Source organism: Embiotoca jacksoni, unplaced genomic scaffold, assembly GCF_022577435.1.
Source record: "Embiotoca jacksoni isolate LCO1_2020_lvr unplaced genomic scaffold, fEmbJac1.0.p SCAF_4, whole genome shotgun sequence".
NCBI classification, from domain to species: Eukaryota; Metazoa; Chordata; class Actinopteri; family Embiotocidae; genus Embiotoca; species Embiotoca jacksoni.
The window spans coordinates 21,291,558-21,315,625 of record NW_027185392.1 but is presented as its reverse complement, the minus strand read 5'-3'; the positions used below and the strand labels follow the sequence as shown (position 1 = coordinate 21,315,625).

General features: G+C 41.0%; 3 protein-coding genes across 7 annotated transcripts; all 3 read left to right on the top strand.

Moving 5' to 3' along the window:
• Positions 1–70: 70 nt before the first annotated feature.
• LOC138208751 (B-cell receptor CD22-like) lies at positions 71–7,779 on the top strand. The gene is made up of 7 exons (XM_069166853.1): positions 71–107; positions 175–432; positions 737–997; positions 1,530–1,534; positions 6,527–6,620; positions 6,917–7,008; positions 7,690–7,779. The coding sequence occupies exons 1-7, from the start codon at positions 71–73 to the stop codon at positions 7,777–7,779; spliced, it is 837 nt and encodes a 278-aa protein (XP_069022954.1).
• Positions 7,563–17,174, top strand: LOC138209512 (B-cell receptor CD22-like). 5 transcript variants are annotated; one of them, XM_069168146.1, is made up of 14 exons: positions 7,563–7,575; positions 7,690–8,204; positions 8,648–8,718; positions 10,172–10,516; positions 10,616–10,822; positions 12,030–12,371; positions 12,541–12,738; positions 12,828–13,190; positions 13,287–13,508; positions 14,380–14,634; positions 15,359–15,440; positions 15,545–15,605; positions 16,038–16,264; positions 16,424–17,174. In XM_069168146.1, exons 2-14 carry the CDS (start codon positions 7,993–7,995, stop codon positions 16,506–16,508), a joined length of 2,670 nt encoding a protein of 889 aa, XP_069024247.1. In that variant the 5' UTR covers positions 7,563–7,575; positions 7,690–7,992; the 3' UTR covers positions 16,509–17,174. The 5 variants fall into 5 exon arrangements, with proteins under 5 accessions (XP_069024247.1, XP_069024248.1, XP_069024249.1 ...); XM_069168145.1 differs by lacking the exon at positions 7,563–7,575 and having other exon boundaries at positions 7,587–8,204; XM_069168149.1 differs by lacking the exons at positions 7,563–7,575; positions 12,541–12,738; positions 12,828–13,190 and having other exon boundaries at positions 7,586–8,204.
• Positions 17,175–18,988: 1,814 nt separating this feature from the next.
• Positions 18,989–20,440, top strand: LOC138208750 (B-cell receptor CD22-like). The gene is made up of 4 exons (XM_069166852.1): positions 18,989–19,025; positions 19,090–19,347; positions 19,651–19,911; positions 20,418–20,440. The coding sequence occupies exons 1-4, from the start codon at positions 18,989–18,991 to the stop codon at positions 20,438–20,440; spliced, it is 579 nt and encodes a 192-aa protein (XP_069022953.1).
• The last annotated feature ends 3,628 nt before the right edge of the window (positions 20,441–24,068 follow it).

Below are 24,068 nucleotides of genomic sequence, written 5' to 3'. Positions count from 1 at the left end.
TAGACTAAAAATGTCTATGTGTAGAAAATCCCACATTATTATATATACAGAACTGTGACATAAATCTAACATGATCAGCATCAAAGGTCGTGAGTACCTCGATAGTGGTACACTATAAAATATTCTATCATAACACCAAACACACTTATATCAGTGTATGTTGATCTCCTCCAGATCCTCCGAGGGTTCCTGTCACGTTGATGAACCGTCCTGGTGACATTATGAAGGACAGTTCAGTGTCTCTGACCTGTAGTAGTGATGCTAATCCCAAAATTAAATATACCTGGTACACAATGAACCAAACACCGATCAGTAAAGACACACAGCTCATCTTCAGGTCCATCAAGTCTTCTGACTCTGGAGAGTACTACTGTAAAGCTGAGAACGAGCTCGGGGAGAGGACATCTAAATACGTGTTTGTTGATGTGAAATGTGAGTAAAAAATACATATTTTAAAACAAAGCAAAAATATTTTCAATCTGTCCCATTTGTTTCCTCAATCAAACCGAGAAAAGCTTTTCCATATTTTATCTGCTTTCTTCACATTCCCAGTTTGCAGCTGTGGTTCACTGATCAGCTCCTGTAGATTGTTAAGAGGCACTTTATGAACAATGGCATCTACAATAAATGTTGTTCAGGGCACTCACACCGTAAGATCCATCGTGAGAGCTCTTCCCAAAGCTCCAGATGGTGCAACATATCTCAATTTGTAAAAAATCTATGTTCTATCTTCCAGATGGTCCAGAGATCTCCACTGTTTCAGTGAGTCACTCTGGTGAGATAGTGGAGGGCAGTTCAGTGACTCTGACCTGTAGCAGTGATGCTAACCCAGTAGCTAATTACACCTGGTACAAGGAGAATGAATACTCACCAATAGCTTCAGGACAGATCTTCGTTATCAGTGACATCAGACCTGAGCACAGTGGGAGTTATTACTGTGAAGCCCAGAACAGAAGAGGACGCCAGAACTCCACCGTATCTTTGACTGTAGTGGCAGGTCTGTTGTGCTCGTTCTCCTACAAACACATCCATTCACTGTAGCTTCAGCCTTCTTTAAGTATAATACATATTTATTCAGTAAAGTACATTTTAATGATTTGTTCAGGAAGCAAACATGTTTGAGTTTAAAACAACTAAACAATCCATGTGTGAAAGTACCTTATTAACAAATAAGTGACAACAGAGATTTATTCAAACAAGATCTTTAAAGTATTGTTGTCAATCGCAATCAAAAATGAACGGCCAAGGTAAAAGATCTTTGGTGTGGTTGGTTCCAACACATTCACAAAATTATATTAATATCATAAAAATTGTGTTGCACTGAAGAGACACTATTTTTCCAACAAACATAAAACTGTCAGAGACCTGTCCTGAGGATTGTTTTTTGCTTCATTTGTTTGTCTGATAATATAATTCATAACAGTTATGTTTCAGTTTCTTTGTTTTTTTTCGCAGGTACATCAAGATCAGACGTTAGAAAAATACTTTTTGTTTTTGTGTTTTTAGCCATCCTCTGTGTCTTCCTGTAGAAAAGGTGAGCAGTTCCAGATCACATGATTTTACTATAATGACACATAACCCTTAACATAAAGGTTAATACATAACAGATACATGATATGATTTGTTCCTCTTCTCCATTCAGGCTGTGCAAAACTTGCAAATCCAAATCCAAATTTTATTGAAATAAATCCACAGTCCTACTACTGTGTAAAAATTCAATTCAATTCAATTCAACTTTATTTATATAGTGCCAAATCACAACACAGGTTATTTCATGGCACTTTACACATTAAAGTCCTTCCAGCAAGACTTTACAATATTATACAGAGAAACCCAACAATTCAACAATTCCCACGTAAGCTAGGAGGGAAAAAAACTCCTCTTTTAAGGGAGAAAAACCTCCAACAGAGGGAAGGAAAAACTCCCTCTTAACAGGAAGAAACCTCCGACAGAACCAGGATCAGAGGTGGGCGGCCATCTGCCTCGACCGGTTGGGGTGAGAGGAGAGCAGAGAGAGAAAAGGACAGCATAGAGATAGAAGATAATAACTGTTGGTGGAGACATGCAGCTCCATGGTGGGACATCTGCAAAAGAAAGAAGAGAAACTACGCAAGCGAGGGAACTGAATGGAGACAACAGACAATAAGAAAAATATATGGGAGCAAAAAGGATGGTGAAGTATGAGTCAGTTAAAGAGTAGGAGGAAAGAAAAGAAGCTCAGCATGTAACGAGGTCCCCCAGCAGCCTCGGCCTATAACAGCATAACTAAGGGTTGGTTCAGGTCTACCCGAGCCAGCCCTAACTATAGGCTTTATCAAAAAGGAACGTTTTGAGTCTAATCTTAAAGCTAGAGAGGGTTTCTGCCCCTCGAACACAAACTGGGAGCTGGTTGGTTCCACAGGAGAGGAGCCTGAAAACTGAAGGCTCTGTAAACTCTGGGAACCACAAGCAGACCAGCGTACAGAGAGAGAAGTGCTCTGCTAGGATTATATGGTTCTATAAGATCTCTAAGATATGATGGAGCCTGGTCATGTAGGGCTTTGTAAGTCATCAAGAGAATTTTAAATTCTATTCTTGATTTCACAGGAAGCCAGTGAAGAGAAGCTAAAACTGGAGAAATATGATCTCTCTTGCTAAATCCCATCAGTACTCTTGCTGCAGCATTTTAGATCAACGGCAGGGTTTTAAATGAGTAATTTGGACATCCTAACAGCAAGGAATTACAATAATCTAGCCTAGAAGTAACACATGCATGAATGAGTTTGTCTGCGTCACGCTGAGGAAGCATTTTCCTGATTTTATTAATATTACGTAGATGAAAGAAGGCAGTTCTGGAGATTTGCTTTATATGGTGGGTAAAGGACAAATCCTCATCAAATATAACTCCAAGGTTCCTCACAGTTTTGCTGGAGGCCAGGACAACATCATCTAGAGTAACTAAGTGATTACAGAAAGAGTTTCTGAGGTGTTTCGGACCAAGGACAATAACTTCCGTTTTGTCTGAATTTAGAAACAGGAAGTTTTTGGTCATCCATATTGTAGTCCATTATTGTAACTTCAAATGTTAATAAGAAGTGGTCCGACAAAACAGGGTTTTGAGGAAATACTATTACATTTTCAGTTTCCATATAACAGAACCAGATCCAGGGTGTGGTTACCATGGTAACAGGGTTTATTTATATTCTGAGAAACGTCTACAGAATCTAATAATGAGCTAAAAGTATAACTGAGGCTGTCGTTGTCCACGTCAACATGAATGTTAAAGTCTCCCACTATCATGACTTTATCTGAACTCAGCACTAAATCTGATAAAAAGTCAGAGAACATGCAGCCATGTTTCCAGTGATGTGTTCCTAATGACATACTTCCCTTAGTCCACTGACAAATAGTGCTCTTTCATGTCAGGACTCCTACTTGGGTATACTTGAATTTTGACAGGGTAGTTTTGTCTCAAACTGTCCACTGCCGTTCTGCACTCACTGGGAATAACTGTAACATATGAATGCATCACCTGCCAACAAATCTGCAGCTTTTAATTATTTTACCCAGAATTGAACATGTTTTTTGCCTCCGTCTCAACTTAAACACACTGATGACTTCTGCCCAACAGAAGTATGGTGATACTTTTTAAAAATAAACATTTGTTGTTCTGTAACAGCCGCAGCTTCCTCAGACGCCTTAATTAGAACATTCTTTGGTTCCCTTTTTTCTGCTATGTAGACAAGATGGCAACTGTTGAGTGTGAAAAGTCATCATTAAGAGGTTAGCCTTCAATCAGTTGAAAAAAAAAAAAAAAGGTAATAGTTATTGTTTTACCTCATCTTATCTAATTGTATTTTATTTGATGTAGAGTTCCTGTACTTTGTCACATGTTACATTTGACGCACAAGTTCTCTTTGTGGCATGAAATGTACAAATTACACCTTCAAAATTACACAGTCCTATGTTATCGGTAACTTAGCAACTGGGATGAGTTGCATTTTCACATCTTTCTGCATTGTACACGTTCAGGTTTTTATATAAACTTCAGGTCACAGAGACTCGCTGCAACTCCTCCAGAAGCTGAAAGTACAGGAAGTTGTGACGTGTGAGAAGCCGACCGAACCCCTGCGCCTCTTCTCAACACTCATCACAAACGTTCCTCTTCACTGACCTTGATACTTATTGTACATTCTGTTCAAAACATTAAAGATGCTGTAAAGTAGAAATGAAAATGAATTTTAAGTTCATCACACCACAGAAGTATGGGTTGTTAACTACCCATCCAAATTTCAATGAAAAAAAAACACCAACAAATATGTTAAATTAGGCTTTGAAATCGTGAGATAATCAGGAGTCTTCTCTGCTCTGAGACTGGGGGGCGTGTCCTGAAGGAGCTGAAGCTCCGCCCACACTGAAGGTGTTCAGTGTCCTGTATGACAGTCCTGTGGCTGCAGTTCTTTTCCCCACTAAGCGGTTCGTCTGACATCCGACCTCTCGGTGACTTCATGCATGATGTCCCACTGGTACTCTGTCTGTCTGGTGGACGGAGCAGCCTGCTTTGTGAAAACAGAATAGAATTAGAATTTATTTGTCCAATGAGGGAAACATACAGATGCATATAAATCCAGCTTGTCCCCCTGAGCTGTAACAAAGGAGTCAAACTGGACACCAGAGACAGAAGACAGTGAGTCTCCAACTACGTCTAACGCACCTGCATTACAATAGTGGAGATAATAAGAGAGGTGGAGTTGATTTAGTTCTGTAACGACTACAACATGAACAACGCTGCATTGCATCACATGTCAATTCATTACATCACATGTCAATTCATTACATCACGTCGATTCAAACTTTGAACCTGCTCAGGTTTTCTCTTTCACTGATGTCCCTCCACCTCCACTCTGCGCTCACCGTGAGAGGAGGAGCCATGCAGAAGGTTATATAAGCCATCTGTGATCTAGCTCGGTGACGTACTTAAGCTAGGTTTTAGCCCCGCCTAAAATTGGCAACTTGGCCTGTTTCAGTGATGAACAGCGGTTCAGGGGAAGAAGTTTGCTGTTTCCCTGAGCTGAAGATAGTGTATGAGGGGTTCGTAGGGGCTCAGATATGAATTTAGTTTAAAGTAAAATATGGGAACTGGGTTGCTGACCTGGTTTGTTTTGCTCCGTTTGAGCGAATAGCCGAAGCAATCTTCGGAGATGGGATAGGAGGTCGGATACGCAAGAGTGGAGACTAGGGTTGAACTTGGCTGAAGAAGAAGCGAATTCTGAGCATCGCAAGAAACCGAAGAAAGCAAGTAGAAACATGGATTCAGAGTGCGCGCCAGGTGGGCGGAAAAGTGGTTAGAACGAAGGGTGGCAATGCAGCGAGAAATAAGATCGGTGGTTAGCGGGAGACGGCGAGGAGTCGGCGGCGGTGTTTGGCGCTGAAGGCCTTCAATAAGTAAAGACGACTGGGGGAGCGTTGCAGGGGAGCCAGTGAGTAATTTTGCAAAGAAGTTGATACAGCAAAGGTAAATCTTAATGGTAGGTATCTCGATGTGGAGAATTGAGTGGACATGGGAGATGAAGCTGCATACAGAGGCCACGTCGAAGGAAGGGAACGGAAGGTTAAACGTGGTGTGAAGGAGCGGAAAGAGTTCCAGGTCATCTGGTGATGATGGCTCGTTGAGACAAAGAGATGAGTTCTGCGATGGTTTGTTTCAAATGAGGAATGTCATGTCTGAAAATGGCGGGACGGGTTGGATTCTCCTCCACGTCTGGAGCTAAGGTTCTGAAGATCTGGAAGGAGAAGCGAGACAAAGAGTCAGCGATGGAGTTATGGTGGCCAGGAACATGTTTAGCTCGGAGAATAAATTGATGAGTGACCGAAAACCACGTGACACGGCGTATGAAGGGCATGATCGTGGGAGTTTGTTCTGCCTTCACTAATGATGTTGACTCCGGCGATATTAGCAGAATGGATGAGTATAGACCTTTTTGACCACTCGTGCCCCCGGAGGAGAACGGCGATAACGATCGGATATATTTCGTGGACTGCTGAAGATGATCGGAGGGAGCCTTGGAGGAAGTTGTGGAACTTGATGAATTCAGCTGAAAACCATCGTCTGCCGTAGTGGCCCCCAAAACCGTGGAAGGAGCAGCGTCAGTATAGAGCTGAATGTCTTCTGGGTTGGAAAGTTGGTCGTCGTAAAAGAAGGTGATACCGTTCCAGTTGGAAAGGAGGTGCAGCCGCATCTGCATCTCTGTTCTGGAGGGGGAATCCATGGAGACTGGATCGATAAGTGAGGGTGTGGATGATGCGAGGGAAAGCAAGTGCAAAATAAAGGAGCGGCCCTGGGGGATGATTCATAAGGCAAAGTTCAGATGTCCCAAGAGGGAGAGGAGTTGTCGTTTGGTGCAAGAAGGAGTAAGAAGAAAGTTTTGCAGGAGGAGAATGATGCGGTGGAGTTTCTCCACGGGCAAAGAAGCTTGGAACCGGACAGTGTCGAGAGTAATCCCGAAAAACTCCAAGATGTGTGAAGAACCTTCTGTTTTCTCTTCAGAGAGAGGGACGCCAAGCTGAGCGAAGACTGATTTCATGGTCAAGAGACCGTGGGCTGGAGGTGATAAAAGGAGGAGTTATAACTAGGAAGTCGGGTGAGTGGTGGCTGAAGGTTGGCTTTGGGGACGTGGTTGGATGGGGATGGTGCACGCGGAGGCGGGATGGGAATTGGCGCTGCATAAGTTGCAGGGGAGAGCTGGACGGGCGGCAAAAATGCGGCAGTAGAGTTCCTGGTCGAGGGTACTCCAGTAAGTGGCCTGATGTAACTGGAGGAGACGGGCTGCGGCTTCTGAAGCGAATTGGATGTGGTATTGGTAAAAGCCTGCTCCGCCAAAGTGGAGAGCTAGGTCGAGGATTATGGAAATGTAATTATCTCACTCTGTCCTCCTAGCTGGGAATGGGGTGCAGGGGACATCTCTATACAGGGAGAAAGCGTACGCGAACTCAGGCGGGGTGAGCTCTTTGGAGCGAGCTGGCGCGGAGGTACGCATGATAATGAGGCTCTCATGGCAGAGGGCAGAGCCAGAAAAGAGAGCATGTGATGGTTGGAGGGTAGGGGAAGAAGGACCAGGGACTGGCATCCCGGTGGAATCTCCGTGGTAGAAGGGTAAACTGCGGCCCTCGTTGTGCTGGGGAAGGTCGCTGCAGGCGCCAGAGGAAAGGGGGCAGAAGGGTTGTAAGTTGGCAGCCCAGTGGTGATGATGGGCGCTGTGGATGGATGATAGAGGGGGAAAGAGGAAAGAAGACCTGGCAACCCGGTGCCAGAGTAGAGGGCAGAAAAAAGGGGTGTGTGGAAGAACAGCAGTAGTATAGACTGATGGATCCAAGCCAGAAGGTGGGATGGAATGCTGTGGAAATTGGAGAGAGGAAAAGAGGTGGCATCCCGGTGCCGCTGTGCAAAGGTGAGTTTGCCTGAGGTGGTGGAGGGGGATGAGAGGTGGCGCGCTGCAAAACCTGGCAACCCGGAACTTTGTGGGTGGGAGGGCGGGGCTTGGAGGTGCGTGGTGACGTCACTATCGTTGACGTTACGCCGGTGTGTTTTGGATGGAGGTACGTCTGTGTTTTTTGCCTGATGTGGCTTTTGGAAAGTTTGAGGAGTTGGAACAGTTTTGCTTTGTTGTCGGAGCGGTGGTGAGGTATCCCCTTCTCTTTTAACACTTTTAGCAGACGGACTACAGTCCGGTCGGAGATCTTGGCCGGTGCGTCTTTGACGGGGACCTGGCTGGACCGAGGGAGCGGTGGCGGCGGCTTTGAGCGCGGCGCGCTGGGGAGCCGGAGTCGTCGGGGACTCGTTCCCGAGCGCTGGGTCAGGAGCGAGCGGAGGAAGAGAGAGGGGACTTGCGTTGCCGTTGACTACGTCTGGGGGTGGCAGGTCTCCCTCTGTCACCGGTGAGTGAGTTGTAGGAGGACGGCTGTGGATCGGAACCTTCGTACAGAAGGATTGAACGGAGAGACGGATTCTGGTGGATGCAGCTGGTCGGCTTGTTGGAGATCGGCGGTTTGGCTCCGCTGTGCTGTCTGGGTGTTCCCGGTGGCGGCGTCTCGTGGGTAACCCTGGGGTTTTTGGAGAGGGCAGCAGATCGAGGGCTTCCTTTGGGTGCATGGGTGGCCTGTGTGAAGGCAAAACAATCGTTGTCGTCAGACGGGCTGAGGAACAGCAGATCCATGTTTGGTCCAAGGTAAGATTGTTTTTGTTTTTTCCTTCTGCGTGGCGTCTGGTTCCGGATGCAGAAAACGTGAACAGGCCGAGGTTTAGAGTGGGTGGATATTTGTAGGATTGTGGCTGGAAGTGGGGGAGTGGTTGAGACGTGGTCCTGCTCCTGAAATTCAGCTAAAACGTTATCTCCAATTAAGAATTACAGTACATGCATGTAAAATAATCATTTCTTCATTTTAACTTGGGGATTTACAGTCATCCGTCTATTCATGCATATTAATCATGAAAAGAGGAAGGAGGACGGCGCTTGACAGCTCAATCCTTTTCTCTGTTAAAAACAACTTTTCCAACCACAGAGGAAACTGTGTGCAAAGGCCACATCGTCCTGTTTTGATGAATAAATGTTTACGACTGATTTACAGCAATTCTCATGTATGTGATCTACCTGCTGATGTGATTTAACAGAGACAAGAGAAGCAGCATGAGTGTAACTGCAGCAGCAAGTGGATTTGTTTTCATCCTTCTCTCTCTACCAGGTACTGTACATTGTTCATTGCTATGTGGTTACAGCACTTAAGAAACTCAGAGGATTTTTTTTTTTGAATAAATCGATGCAGCTAATTTGTTGTTGTGCTATGTGGTCTGAATCCTGCAACACCAGACATTCACTTCCTAACTTAAAGATCAAGTCTCAAAATAAACACCATCAGAAAGCTTCTTTACAATTCAGAGATTTTTTTTTAAAACTTTATAATCATTTATATTTATCTGACAGCTATTAGTTACTGTACAAATTAAGAGTCGTGCATACAAAACACACGGTGTGTACGATGACTTCTTAGTAATGAAACTTGCTAACAGTACATAAGTAGATCTTAATAAGCAATCAGTCAGTTCTGAGAAAATTAGTAGGCAACTTCCTCCATCACATTTTTTGTACAGAAATGACATTTCATGGTTGCAGCTTTTTAAATTGGAGGATTTGTAGCAGTTCACCATTTTTCTACTGAACAATTGATGACAAGATTGATGGTGCTGCTTAAAAAGGTGAACATAAATAATAATAGCATATTAATATAAGAATGGAACTCACAGGGATCATCTGCCTGCATTGAGTACTGAAATTTAAAATACTATCATTAAGTATCGTGTCACAACATATTTTTTTAACACAATAAGTCAAATACGTAACATAAATGTTGTTGTAAAAATGAACACAGAGAAGTTTAGTTTTGTGGCCTGAAACTTTTCTGTTCTGGTTCACTCTTAACTCTGTCATAGAGTTGATATGACAGAAAGTGACATGATAAAGGATCAGAGTTTTCTGGTCCTTTCAAAGATTAATATTTCCATCTCACGTGTAAAGTTGACACACACGATGTCAGTAATCATAAAGTGGCTTTGTGTCTTAATTTGTGAATCAGAAACTCTTTGCCAACTTGTTTTCTATAACCCAAACCTGCAGTAACACATTGTTTGACTTTTGGAGGACATTTAAGCAGTGAACATACTTTGCTGACTGATCACCTTTTTCAATTGATGTACAACTCTCCACTTTGTCAGTAGATTTTCCTCAGATACACAGTTTAGACATTTGGCTGACACTTTGTTAAAGATTATTTTTAGGCATTTTATGCTTTTGTTTGATAGAACATTGATGAACAGGAAATAAGGAGGAGCGAACGCACTCCTCCCACTCAGCTCTCAGGTCACGACTGGCTGACACTTTTAACAGCACCAGTGGAGGCAACAGTAGAAATCTACTGAATGAGTAATCCAGCAGTTATAATTTTATATCTATATTTAAAAAATATATTATAATACTTTTCCTGATTATCAGTAACTTCAGAGACAGTCGCTGAAATAAATCAGTGATAACCATTCGGAGAAATTTCAAACCTCAGCTGAGATTATCTTTCCCTAAAATACAGATGAAAGACTGTTGTTTGTTGTTGTTGTCTGACTGTTTTCTGATGTGCTCTGTTACAGTGGTACAGGCGTATGATGACTGGAGAGTGACTTACACACCTTCTAACATTTGTGCAGTAAAAGGATCCTCAGTGACCATAAGATGCTCCTACACATACCCAGCCACAATGAATGGTGTTACTATAGTTGTGAATCAAAAATTTTGGTTTACTGAACAAAGTGATGATCTGACAACAGACTCATTGTACGTGGGTCGTGTCAGTTCTGATTCTGATTGGACGTCTTGCAGTCTGACAATCACAGACCTGAGAGAGAGCGACTCAGCTGAGTACAAGTTCAGGTTCATAACAAACCAACCAGATGGGAGATGGACTGGTTCCCCTGGAGTCACTTTGTCTGTTACAGGTAACTTTTTTATTCATAAAATCAACAACCAGTGTGAGAGTACATATTGAGACAGGGCATCTACATTTCTGTTGTGTTTTTATTCTCTTCACGTTTCAGCTCTCCACGTAGTACCTTCAGGTTACAACCAGGAAACGTTGAGTTGTCAAAGCAGTTGTGAGCTAAATAAGAATCCCTCCTACATCTGGTACAAAAATGGACAGAGACAAAACAGGCAACCATATATTGATTCACACAACCCAAATCCTCAAGACAGCTATTCCTGTGCTGTAAATAGACTTGATCATTCAACGTCCCCTTCAGTGTGTGAGTATATTCTACTAACGTAACACCAATCTGGTAGAGACACTAAGGGCCTGATTTACTAAGATCTCAAATAGAGGATACTAAATTGTGTGTTCCTTCCAAAAGTTTGCACATTTGTTTTGCACCCGTTTTGAGGGTGATTTACTAACAGTAATTGCGTCATTGAAATCAAGTGCAAATCGCTGTATTTAAATGAGGGTTTACGTGTGTTAAAGTGATTCCAGCAACAGAAAACAGAGCGACCGCAAAAGGAAATCTGATCCCATTGAAATTAAGAAATGTAAATAAAACAAGAACAAAACGCTTTATAGGAGATTATTAGCGAGAAAGTCGATACTGTGGGAAAAATAAAAATGCGAAAAAAAAGGCTTCACAATAAAACGTTGAGATGGTGGATGAGATGCTCTAACAAACACCGATCAGCAGGTCCAGATCTTTCTGTGATGAGCTGGTGAATTAGTTTCATTCAGTGTCTCACGAGTGCTCGTGAACCTTATGAAGCTTCCTGTGAATTCTGCGGGACACATTCAGGACCTGTGACAGCTCACCTTGAATAACAGGACTGGGCAGGATATCCCAGCAGCGATACGCTGGAACGACCCAGAGGCAGGACAATGCTGAGTCGTAAGACGTTTTTTAATTGCTGGTATTTCGTGGCTCCTCCTTGTTGTTGGCTGTCAATCATTCAATAACTCAGAAATGTCATCGCTGGACAGTCGATATGTCTGATTATGTTTTCCCTCTGTCATCTAAAAAATGTTTCCACGGGTGTAAAACCTCGTTCTCTACGTATTCTTTGGTTTCTCTGCGTCTTCTTCTCACCACAATAAGATCATCCGTCTCTCCTGATGTACATCTGATTAATACCTTCCTTTCAGTCGTACTAAAATACACAAAATCACTTCTCCTATTTCTACTTCCAGGTTTAGTAAATATTGTTGCGTGTGCTACACACCAAATATTACATATGCATGAGGGCAAACATGCAAAATGGACGACGTGTGTTAAATTGCACATTTGAAAGACACAACACTCACTGCACGTCGTCGGTAGATCAGCTTGGACATTTTTTTGAAGGTGGTGAGGAGTTTGCACGTAATTTTACACACGCAGACTTTTAGTAAATCGGGCCCTCTGTGTATTTTAACCAAATCATGTAATCATGATTACTTTCCAACTCTAGCTTAAGAATAATTTTATCTTTCAGGTCTCCGTGGTGATTCATGCAACAGAGTGAATTACAGCAACAGAAGCATCTGTGCCTTCAAAGGCTCATCAGTGGACATTTCTTGTACTTACAACAGTTACAACAATCCAATACAATCCAAATTGTGGTTTAATGTTCGTCAGTCACGTTACAGGTCCATAGACCTCAGTGAAGACTCCCGGTACGCCGGTCGTGTCCAAGTCTTAGAAACAGAGGGAGGCCGCTCCACTCTGAGAATCAGTGACCTGACAGACGCCGATTCAGCTGATTATCGCTTCAAATTCAAAACACAAAGCTTTGAATGGGGCAGTGATTTACCTGGAACAACTCTGACCGTCACAGGTACTGATGAACACAAACTGATTTCTTAATGTGAGAGTGTTACACTGTTTGTTTTATTGTGAGGAACCATCTTTGGCTTCCAGTAACTGCATTACCTAATTTGACTCCCTAAGTTTGTGCAAGTGTGATTTATTCTCATGTTACTTTGTTTCCTTCTGCATTGATCCAGACATTTCCGTCTGGAGTTACGGACAAAAGCTGCACTGTATCACCAGTTGTCAACCTTATGTTTCATCCTACGTCTGGTACAAAAACGGACAAGAAGTGAGCAGAGGAAGTTCTTATCTTGAAGAAATCTCATATGACGATATCAACAGCTATTCATGTGCTTTAAAAGGATATGAGGATTTTCACTCTGCATTAGTTTGTGAGTCTACTCTTATCAGCTTGTAATATGTGCGGTCGTGATTTCCTTGTTCTTCCTGTTAAACTAAACCTTCTTATTTCATCTTCCAGGTGGATACGGTCAAAACTGCAACAAAGTGACTTACACCAACAGAAGGATCTGTGCCATTAAAGGCTCATCGGTGGACATTTCTTGTACATACAACCATTATTCTTCTTCTTCCAACTTTCAATCAAACTTTTGGTTCAGAACTGATCGTAGACATCATTGGCAAAATACCTCGCAGCCTGATGATCTTATCCAAGACTCCCACTATGAACATCGTGTTCAGGTCCATGAAACAGTGAGCAGATCCTCCACTCTGACTATACGTGACCTGAGAGAGAGTGATTCAGCTGAGTATCGCTTCAAATTCAAAACACCAACATTTGAATGGAGGAGTAGTTTACCTGGAACAACTCTGACTGTGACAGGTGGGATGAAAAATGTTTTAAATACTTTCGTGGACGCATTTGTTCTTTGAGTATTCAGTCACATTCAACATTTCTGTTTTGTTTTCATGTATGCAGCTCTGTGGGTGCAGGTGACCAGGAGACATGTTTATCAGTCTTCCACTAAGGCAGAGCTGAAGTGTCTCAGCAGCTGCAGTCCAGCTGGTCGTCCTTCTATTGTGTGGATCAAGAATGAAGAACGGACACCTGGAAAAGCTTCCTATGAAGGCGTGTTCAATACTGGAGACAACATCTCCTGTGCTTTCATAGGACACGAGGGTTACCGCTCTCCTTCAGTGTGTGAGTTACTTCTCTTCGTGATGTTGTCAGCATGATTGAATATATGACTCAGGGTGTTCTTTTCACTGACTAAAATGTTGTTTCAGTTATTCAGCATGATTCCCAATAATACAAAAGGATGTAAAGATGAAACCAAATGAACAAAGCAAAAGGAACAGAAAGTTTGTGTTGAGTGTTGTGTTTGATCATTGAGGAAAGGAAGAAGCAGTTTGCTTCACTGCTTTCTGGGCTTTCACCAAAGTCATGCAACCGAGTTAGTAAAGACATCTTTTCCTTTTAAGAAGAATGACTTGAGTTTGAGCAAGTTCCCCAAAACAACATATTTATGCTTACAAGACCAAAACACTTCTTATGATGAAATAAGAGTGACTGTGGGAAACAGGTTGCACTGGATAGGTCATCCGAATATTAGACTTTAATCTGGGAGATCACTCATTGTTTCCTTTTCCAATTACCAGATCTTTTTTTTTTATCTTTAAAACGTGACCATGATTGTTCTACCACAGTGATTATTCCTGAAGGATAATAATAGAAGGATATTTCTAAAGTATTTTTAGCAACAGGAGAAGCAGGACTGAAAAACCCAGCAAACACACAAAGCAAGTACAGTGTATTCAGGAAAAGAGGTTTAGTAAATGACCAATAATCAAAGGCTTGTTATTCTTATTAGTTCCCATCCAACAGAGGGTTATAACACAAAGTACTGAGGGAAGCTCCAGGACCAGAACTTTGGACAAACATATAAATACATTATTAAAAGAGAATATTAATTTTGATTATTTTTGTGTATGGTTGGAAGTCTGTTGTATTTGTTTTAGGTGTTAGCTGCAAAGCAGTTTACTTATCTTAATGTTAATATTCTTTCCTCTAGATGCTCCAAGGGCTGCTTCAGCAGTCATGAGTCCCTCTGGTGCGATAATGGAGGGAAGTCTAGTGAATCTGACCTGTAGTAGTGATGCTAACCCAGCAGCGAATTACACCTGGTACAAGGAGCAAACGCAGCTCAGCAAAGAACCACAGCTGGTCTTCAGGTCCATCCAGTCCAATCAATCTGGAGAGTATTATTGCACAGCTGAGAACGAGCTGGGGAAGAAAACATCTGAAAACATCCTTTTACAAGTGAAATGTGAGTGAATAGACAGTTTCAGTCTGTTCAGGCACTTTTTCATCTTGGCAATCCAGTTATTTCTTCAATTCAACACGTGTACAGCAGACCACACACAGTTAGGTGTGTTAACCCCACATAACAACAGAGACAGAGTAAAGGAACAGCAAAGACATGAGTCCTTGGAACTCTAGTGGCAAAACATCGAGTACAGCGAGCTAAATCATGCATCAATATTTAAAGTCATGAGACTTTCTTTTTGTTTTAGGTTGACAATGTAATTAGACTCTTAGTGCTCCTGCTAACTTTTTGTACAATAATCTATGTTCTTACTTTTTCTCCAGATGCTCCAAAGCGTCCGTCGGTGACAGTGAGTCCCTCTAGTGAGATAGTGGAGGGAGGTTTAGTAGTTTAGCGGTTCAAACAAATACATTTAGGATATTAGTAATTCAAAACAAAGTCAGTCATTCATTTGTAGCCTCGGGTGCAAACGTATAAAAACACAAAGCTGCTCTCTCAGCATCAGGAGGAACCAACATAATGGCACAGGGGATGTTGAACTGCTGTGCTGCTGCTAACAGAGTTATGTTTTTAGACAAAATCAAAATGAAAAACAGTTCACGAGTTGTAAATTAAAAGGCTTCAGTCTGACACAGTGATTTTTATACCCAAATATCTGTTACTATGGACTCAAAAATCCTGTAATTCAATAATTAATCTTCAGTATTTCATCACTGTTTCCCAGGTTCAGTGAAAGCAGCAGCTGCTGGATCGATTTCGGTTATTTTTGTGATTATCGTGTTTCTGTCTCTCTTCCTGTTCATTCGGTGAGCAGATTAGTTTTACGGTATTCAGTAATGCATCTTAAATTCAGGCAGTTGTTAAGTGATTTCATCTGATGATTTGTTTGTTCATTTATTGTCCTATTCAGAAGAAAGAGGTCTTCGAAACAAACCTCAGAGTCCAGAGAGAGATCACACAACATCGCACAGGTAAGGAAGAAGAGTTTTGGTATTCGTCCATCAAATCATCAGCAAGTGTAACTGTCCCTGTCAGCCTCTCTTCTTTCATCCTGTTCATTTCTATCTGACAAACCATACGCCGTATATTTGAATTCCTCTACTGTTTTCCATTCAGACAGCCATACTGTCATAAATGATCATGCGCTGAGGGACAATGTTCCCGATCAACACTGTTGTAATGTGCCGTTGTCCCTTCATTCCTGGTGATATATATTCCTTCATCAACACACTCATACGTGTTTGGTATTTAAAGCTTGAGGTTGTGGCTCAGCAGGTAGAGCTGGATGTCCACCCTTCATCCCCCTGATGTTTCACTGTGTGGTTATCTTGTGTTACAGGGCTATAAAAATGATGTTACCCACTTAACTAAGTACTGTTGTCGTTGAAATATTTACCCTTCAGCAACATGTGGGTCCAGAAGAAGACAAACCTTCAGCTGCAGCGCAGAAAAAACTAGCAGTGCAACAGGACGACCTTCACTATGCCAGTGTACGTTTCCGTAAGGACCAGGACGATCCTATCTACTCCAACGTTATGCTACCTCAGCCCAACAGAAACAATAATGAAGTGGAGGAGGAGGAGGAAGATACAGAGTACACTGTTGTCAATTTTACCAGTGTCACCCCAGGGTGAGTCCATTTTCTTTGTGCCAAATTAGAAATAGAAAATGACTGCTGTTTCATCCTTGTGATACTGAAATCTGTTCTTTCTTAATGGTATAAATTATTATTCTGAGTTTCTTCACATTATAAAATGTATTTTCACGTTGAATATTTTCCACGTCACAGATTAAGACGTCAAGAGTCTGTGGAGGATATGTCTGCTGTCCAGTACAGCACAGTCAGCAAAAACCAGAGTATGAACACAACATAAATCTGTTCCCCGCCTCAGCCTGCTTGTTTGACATAAAGACATTGCAGTTTGTCAAGAACCAAACATTAAAGGAGCACATCTATCTGATGACACACGATACTACAAACTGCTATTATACATACAAGACAGTGATCATCGTCTCAGGAATCCATTACAACCCTAGTCAGCAGTTTCTTACAAAATTGATCTTACTTTTAATATCAGTGTCACCAGTTTTACATTCAGGTGTAAATCATTCTTGTAAAATCCTTAAAAATGTCTCTGAATTATTGTAGTTCAGTCAGTTAGCTAACAGATGGTAAACTAAATACATCCCAATACAAAATGTCCTTCACAAAAGGCGAAGAGTGCCATTAAATCATTTCTAATGTCTTGTCATGTACATTTCTCTACAAGTATTGTTATTCTGCCAGTCCTGTGTTCAGTTTCTCAGTTGTTAATTCAAGTATATTACGTTCAGAGTCAGTGGGGGCACTGATGAGACAATACTCATCAAGTAGTCATCTCATAACTTTAATGGATTTTTATTTACTGTGGTTTTGTTTGTCATTTAAGCCTGTTACTTCTTTCACACCGTTTTCACCTTCTAGCAATAATTTGTTACGATGATGATTGCACTGATTGATTCTGTTACATATGTGTTGATATGTTATTATGATAAATATAATAAAAGTATTCATTTAATAAATCATTAAATCCAGATGTCATGTTATTGCAAGGATGCATTAAAGGACAACCAGGGGACACCGATATTTTGAAAGAGAATTAATCTCTGATAAAATTCTCTGAATATGTTGTGTTAAAGTTGTTAGCGGACTAGAATCTCTTCCACTGCTGCTTCTTGACAGTGTGAGCAGCCACACCTCTGGTCTGCTCACAACTCGAGCGATTATTCCACAGTATGACAGATTAGCCGTGAAGAAACAGAATCAAATTCCTGAGCTAAATACATATGTTGGTATTTTCAGCAAATATCCCATATTGTCCTTTTTTCTAGCTCTTTGCAGGAAGAGCAGGAAGAAGTTTTAGCCATGTCCATATTCAGAACTTTTATTGTTTCTACTTCATCCTTCCTTTGTGTTGCACCCACGTATTAAACCACTTATTTCTGCAGCAGTCTCTCTCCAAACAACTGATCCTTAGAAAGCAATAACACGTAACATTTTGTTGGAAGCTACAGAATTTAGCTCCAAATGCTCAACATTTATGAACCACAGCAGTTGATCTCTGTAAATCTATTGCGATTTGTATTTTTCAACAATGTTATCTTTAAATTTGTGCCTTCACAAGCTCATCAGTGGACATTTCTTGCACATACAGCGGCCACGATTATATGAAATCAAACTTCTGGTACCGTTTGGTACATCACTGGCAAAGGTACACGCAGCCTGAGGACCTCAGGAAAGACTCCCAGCTGGGAGCTCGAGCCCGGCTCCTCAAATCAGACAGAGGACGTCCCACTCTGAGAATCACTGACCTGAGAGAGAGCGACTCAGCAGAATACTGCTTCACATTTGAAACTCAGAGAAGTGAGAGGACAAGAAGGTCACCAGGAACAATGCTGACTGTCACAGGTGAACACAAAGTGACAAGCTTCTGTAGTATTAACTGGTGTGGTCATTTTAATACACAAGCGTTAACATATAAGTGAAGTTTAGCATGCGGAAAAGTAGATACAATTTTAAACAAATGGAGCATTTGCATATTGAAAAAAAAAGAAAACTGATGAGTTTCCTTTAAGAGTGTGCTGTTGTTCCCTCGCATATAGACCGCTTAAGCATTAGGTAAGATAATGTACATTTGAAAGTAACGGATTGTACATGGTGTTGATATGTATATTGTTGGCAGCAGCGTACCCTCTAGTTTGAAGGGAGAAAAGTTATAGTGACAGAGATGTGTGTTGTTGTCTTGTTCCTTCAGTAGCCCAGAAGGAACAAACCAAACACTGGCTCTGGAATCAGCCCGTCACGTTTATTGCGACTTTTGCGGCCACCGTAGATTCTTTTATGTTATTGAATGGCGAGGATGAGGCTAAGCTTGTTTGGGTGGTTGCAACCTGCAGCCTCCACGATAAAACAAAATCCTACACAATGCTCCTTTAAACAAATGATTTCAAAATTGCAATGAATTGGCTTTTTTCTGTTAAAGGAATTCTATTTAATGTTTGTTACACAGTGACTCACAATGCAATTCAATGAGAAACAGTGACTATAACACTGATTTCCAAGACTGAACATGAATGTGCAGGTTTGGAATCAACTGAATGTTCACTCCCTCTCCAGTTATTTTCACAGTCAAGAAAACTGTAGACTCAGCAGCATTAATTATAGTACAGAACAAGGAAACTACCAGATGGGAAGGAAACAGAATGAAACAGGCCAGTATCACTTGCTCTTTCTTCTTCAATAATTAGACTAAAAATGTCTATGTGTAGAAAATCCCACATTATTATATATACAGAACTGTGACATAAATCTAACATGATCAGCATCAAAGGTCGTGAGTACCTCGATAGTGGTAAACTATAAAATATTCTATCATAACACCAAACATACTTATATCAGTGAATGTTGATCTCCAGATCCTCCGAGGGTTCCTGTCACGTTGATGAGCCGTCCTGGTGACATTATGAAGGACAGTTCAGTGTCTCTGACCTGTAGTAGTGATGCTAATCCCAAAATTAAATATACCTGGTACACAATGAACCAAACACCGATCAGTAAAGACACACAGCTCTTCTTCAGATCCATCAAGTCTTCTGACTCTGGAGAGTACTACTGTAAAGCTGAGAACGAGCTCGGGGAGAGGACATCTAAATACGTGTTTGTTGATGTGAAATGTGAGTAAAAAATACATATTTTAAAACAAAGCAAAAATATTTTCAATCTGTCCCATTTGTTTCCTCAATCAAACCGAGAAAAGCTTTTCCATATTTTATCTGCTTCCTTCACATTCACAGTTTGCAGCTGTGGTTCACTGATCAGCTCCTGTAGATTGTTAAGAGGCACTTTATGAATAATGGCATCTACAATAAATGTTGTTCAGGGCACTCACACCGTAAGATCCATCATGAGAGCTCTTCCCAAAGCTCCAGATGGTGCAACATATCTCAATTTGTAAAAATCTATGTTCTATCTTCCAGATGGTCCAGAGATCTCCACTGTTTCAGTGAGTCACTCTGGTGAGATAGTGGAGGGCAGTTCAGTGACTCTGACCTGTAGCAGTGATGCTAACCCAGTAGCTAATTACACCTGGTACAAGGAGAATGAAGACTCACCAATAGCTTCAGGACAGATCTTCGTTATCAGTGACATCAGACCTGAGCACAGTGGGAGTTATTACTGTGAAGCCCAGAACAGAAGAGGACGCCAGAACTCCACCGTATCTTTGACTGTAGTGGCAGGTCTGTTGTGCTCGTTCTCCTACAAACACATCCATTCACTGTAGCTTCAGCCTTCTTTAAGTATAATAAATATGTATTCAGTAAAGTACATTTTAATGATTTGTTCAGGAAGCAAACATGTCTGAGTTTAAAACAACTAAACAATCCATGTGTGAAAGTACCTTATTAACAAATAAGTGACAACAGAGATTTATTCAAACAAGATCTTTAAAGTATTGTTGTCAATCGCAATCAAAAATGAACGGCCAAGGTAAAAGATCTTTGGTGTGGTTGGTTCCAACACATTCACAAAATTATATTAATATCATAAAAATTGTGTTGCACTGAAGAGACACTATTTTTCCAACAAGCATAAAACTGTCAGTGACCTGTCCTGAGGATTGTTTTTTACTTCATTTTTTTGGCTGATAATATAATTCACAACAGTTATGTTTCAGTTTCTGTTTTTTTCGCAGGTACATCAAGATCAGACATTAGAAAAATACTTTTTGTTTTTGTGTTTTTAGCCATCCTCTGTGTCTTCCTGTAGAAAAGGTGAGCAGTTCCAGATCACATGATTTTACTATAATGACACATAACCCTTAACGTAAAGGTTAATACATAACAGATACATTATATGATTTGTTCCTCTTCTCCATTCAGGCTGTGCAAAACTTGCAAATCCAAATCCAAATTTTATTGAAATAAATCCACAGTCCTACTACTGTGTAAAAATTCAATTCAATTCAATTCAACTTTATTTATATAGCGCCAAATCACAACACAGGTTATTTCATGGCACTTAACACATTAAAGTCCTTCCAGCAAGTCTTTACAATATTAGACAGAGAAATCCAACAATTCAACAATTCAACAATTCCCACGTAAGCTAGGGGAAAAAAAAACCTCCTCTTTAAGGGAGAAAAACCTCCAACAGAGGGAAGGAAAAACTCCCTCTTAACAGGAAGAAACCTCCGACAGAACCAGGATCAGAGGTGGGCGGCCATCTGCCTCGACCGGTTGGGGTGAGAGGAGAGCAGAGAGAGAAAAGGACAGCATAGAGATAGAAGATAATAACTGTTGGTGGAGACATGCAGCTCCATGGCGGGACATCTGCAAAAGAAAGAAGAGAAACTACGCAAGCGAGGGAACTGAATGGAGACAACAGACAATAAGAAAAATATATGGGAGCAAAAAGGATGGTGAAGTATGAGTCAGTTAAAGAGTAGGAGGAAAGAAAAGAAGCTCAGCATGTAACGAGGTCCCCCAGCAGCCTCGGCCTATAACAGCATAACTAAGGGTTGGTTCAGGTCTACCCGAGCCAGCCCTAACTATAGGCTTTATCAAAAAGGAACGTTTTGAGTCTAATCTTCAAGCTAGAGAGGGTTTCTGCCCCTCGAACACAAACTGGGAGCTGGTTCCACAGGAGAGGAGCCTGAAAACTGAAGGCTCTGTAAACTCTAAGAACCACAAGTAGACGAGCGTACTGAGAGAGAAGTGCTCTGCTAGGATTATATGGTTCTATAAGATCTCTAAGATATGATGGAGCCTGGTCATGTAGGGCTTTGTAAGTCATCAAGAGAATTTTAAATTCTATTCTTGATTTCACAGGAAGCCAGTGAAGAGAAGTTAAAACTGGAGAAATATGATCTCTCTTGCTAAATCCAGTCAGTACTCTTGCTGCAGCATTTTAGATCAGCTGCAGGGTTTTAAATGAGTAATTTGGACATCCTAACAGCAAGGAATTACAATAATCTAGCCTAGAAGTAACAAATGCATGAATGAGTTTGTCTGCGTCACGCTGAGGAAGGATTTTCCTGATTTTATTAATATTACGTAGATGAAAGAAGGCAGTTCTGGAGATTTGCTTTATATGGTGGCTAAAGGACAAATCCTCATCAAATATAACTCCAAGGCTCCTCACAGTTTTGCTGGAGGCCAGGACAATGTCATCTAGAGTAACTAAGTGATTACAGAAATAGTTTCTGAGGTGTTTCGGACCATGTACAATAACTTCCGTTTTGTCTGAATTTAGAAACAGGACGTTTTTGGTCATCCAGGCCTTTATGTCTTTTAGACAGGCTTCAAGTTTTACTAACTGATTAGTTTCATCTGGTTTTATAGAAATATATAGCTGAGTGTCATCTGCATAACAATGGAAGTTTACGCAGTGCTTCCTGATGACATGTCCTAATGGAAGCATGTACAAAGTAAAAATTATTGGGCCTAACACTGAGCCTTGTGGAACTCCATAACTAACTCTTGTTTGTCTGAAAGATTAATTTCATTCGGTTACAATAGATAGGTTGATCTGATCTAATATGGAAGTATTAATTAAAGGGAAGACTTCCTTAAAAACTTTAGTTGGGATGAGATCTAACAGACAGCTAGAGGATCCAGATGAAGAAATAATTCTAGTTAACTCAGAGAGCTTAACAGGAGAGAAACGTTCCAAGTTTACATCTGGTCCTACAGTTGCTTCCAGGGCTGCTGTGCTTAACATCACATCAGTGATGGTGTCAGGAAGGGTCTGCCCGATTCTCTCCCTAATAGCAAGAATTTTAGTGGTAAAGAAGTTAATGAAGTCATTACTGCTGAAAGCTGAAGGAATAGAGGGCTCAACAGAACTGTGACTCTTTGTCAGCCTGCTACAGTGCTGAAAAGAAACCTGGGGTTGTTCTTGTCCTCTATTAATGATGAATAATATAAAGTTCTGGCCTTACAAAGAGCTTTCTTATATAATATTAGACTATCCTTCCAGGCCAGGTGAAATTCTTCTAAATTAGTGGAACTCCATTTCCTTTCCAGCTGTCTAGTCGCTGCCTAGCAGAGCGTAGTTCTGAGTTGTACCATGGAGACAACTTCCTCTGATTCATTACTCTCTTCTTCAGAGGGGCGACATCATCTAGAGTTGTAGCAGAGATACTGCAGTGTTTTCTACCAGATGATCCACTTGTGTGGGACTAAGATCAATGTAGATGCCTTCTACTCCTTTAACACACGGCATCGAAGAGGATAAGCATGTAACTGCTTCCTTAAACTTGGCCATGGCATTATCTGACAGACATCTACTGCAGTGGGATTTATTCCCATATTGTAGTCCATTATTGTAACCTCAAATGTTAATAAGAAGTGGTCCGACAAAACAGGGTTTTAAGGAAATACTATGACATTTTCAGTTTCCATATAACAGAACCAGATCCAGGGTGTGGTTACCACGGTGACAGGGTTTATTTATATTCTGAGAAACGTCTATAGAATCTAATAATGAGCTAAAAGTAGAACCGAGGCTGTCGTTGTCCACGTCAACATGAATGTTAAAGTCTCCCACTATCATGACTTTATCTGAACTCAGCACTAAATCTGATAAAAAAAAGTCAGAGAACATGCAGCCATGTTTCCAGTGATGTGTTCCTAATGACATACTTCCCTTAGTCCACTGACAAATAGTGCTCTTTCATGTCAGGACTCTTACTTGGGTATACTTGAATTTTGACAGGGTAGTTTTGTCTCAAACTGTCCACTGCCGCTCTGCACTCACTGGGAATAACTGTAACATATGAATGCATCACCTGCCAACAAATCTGCAGCTTTTAATTATTTTGCCCAGAATTGAACATGTTTTTTGCCTCCGTCTCAACTTAAACACACTGATGACTTCTGCCCAACAGAAGTATGGTGATACTTTTTAAAAATAAACATTTTTTGTTCTGTAAGAGCCGCAGCTTCCTCAGACGCCTTAATTCATGGGTGTCCAAACTTTTTGCAAAGAGGGCCAAATTTGATAAAGTGAAGATGCCCGGGGGCCAATAGTTCCTTCTGACATTTTTTTAACCACAAAAGTTACATGAAAACACACACTGTTATAAAACAATTTTCATTGTCACAATTACCTTTATTTTTCAAATGACAATGTAAGCCACTCAGGCAGACGTGAACAACTCTAAAAACACAATTCTGCCTTTCATTCAGTCAGATAACATTGAACAAACTGTATAGAATACCTTCAATTTCCATGAGTTAAATATCTTTGCCTCATGAACATTTTAAACAGGAGTTATAAGTAATGCGAAGTGGTCTGTTACCATTAAACTTTAAAACAAGTGAATTTTGCCTTTGTCTTTTACAAGATCTTTCAGAAAGCAATAGTTTGTGTCACATCTACAGGTACATAACAT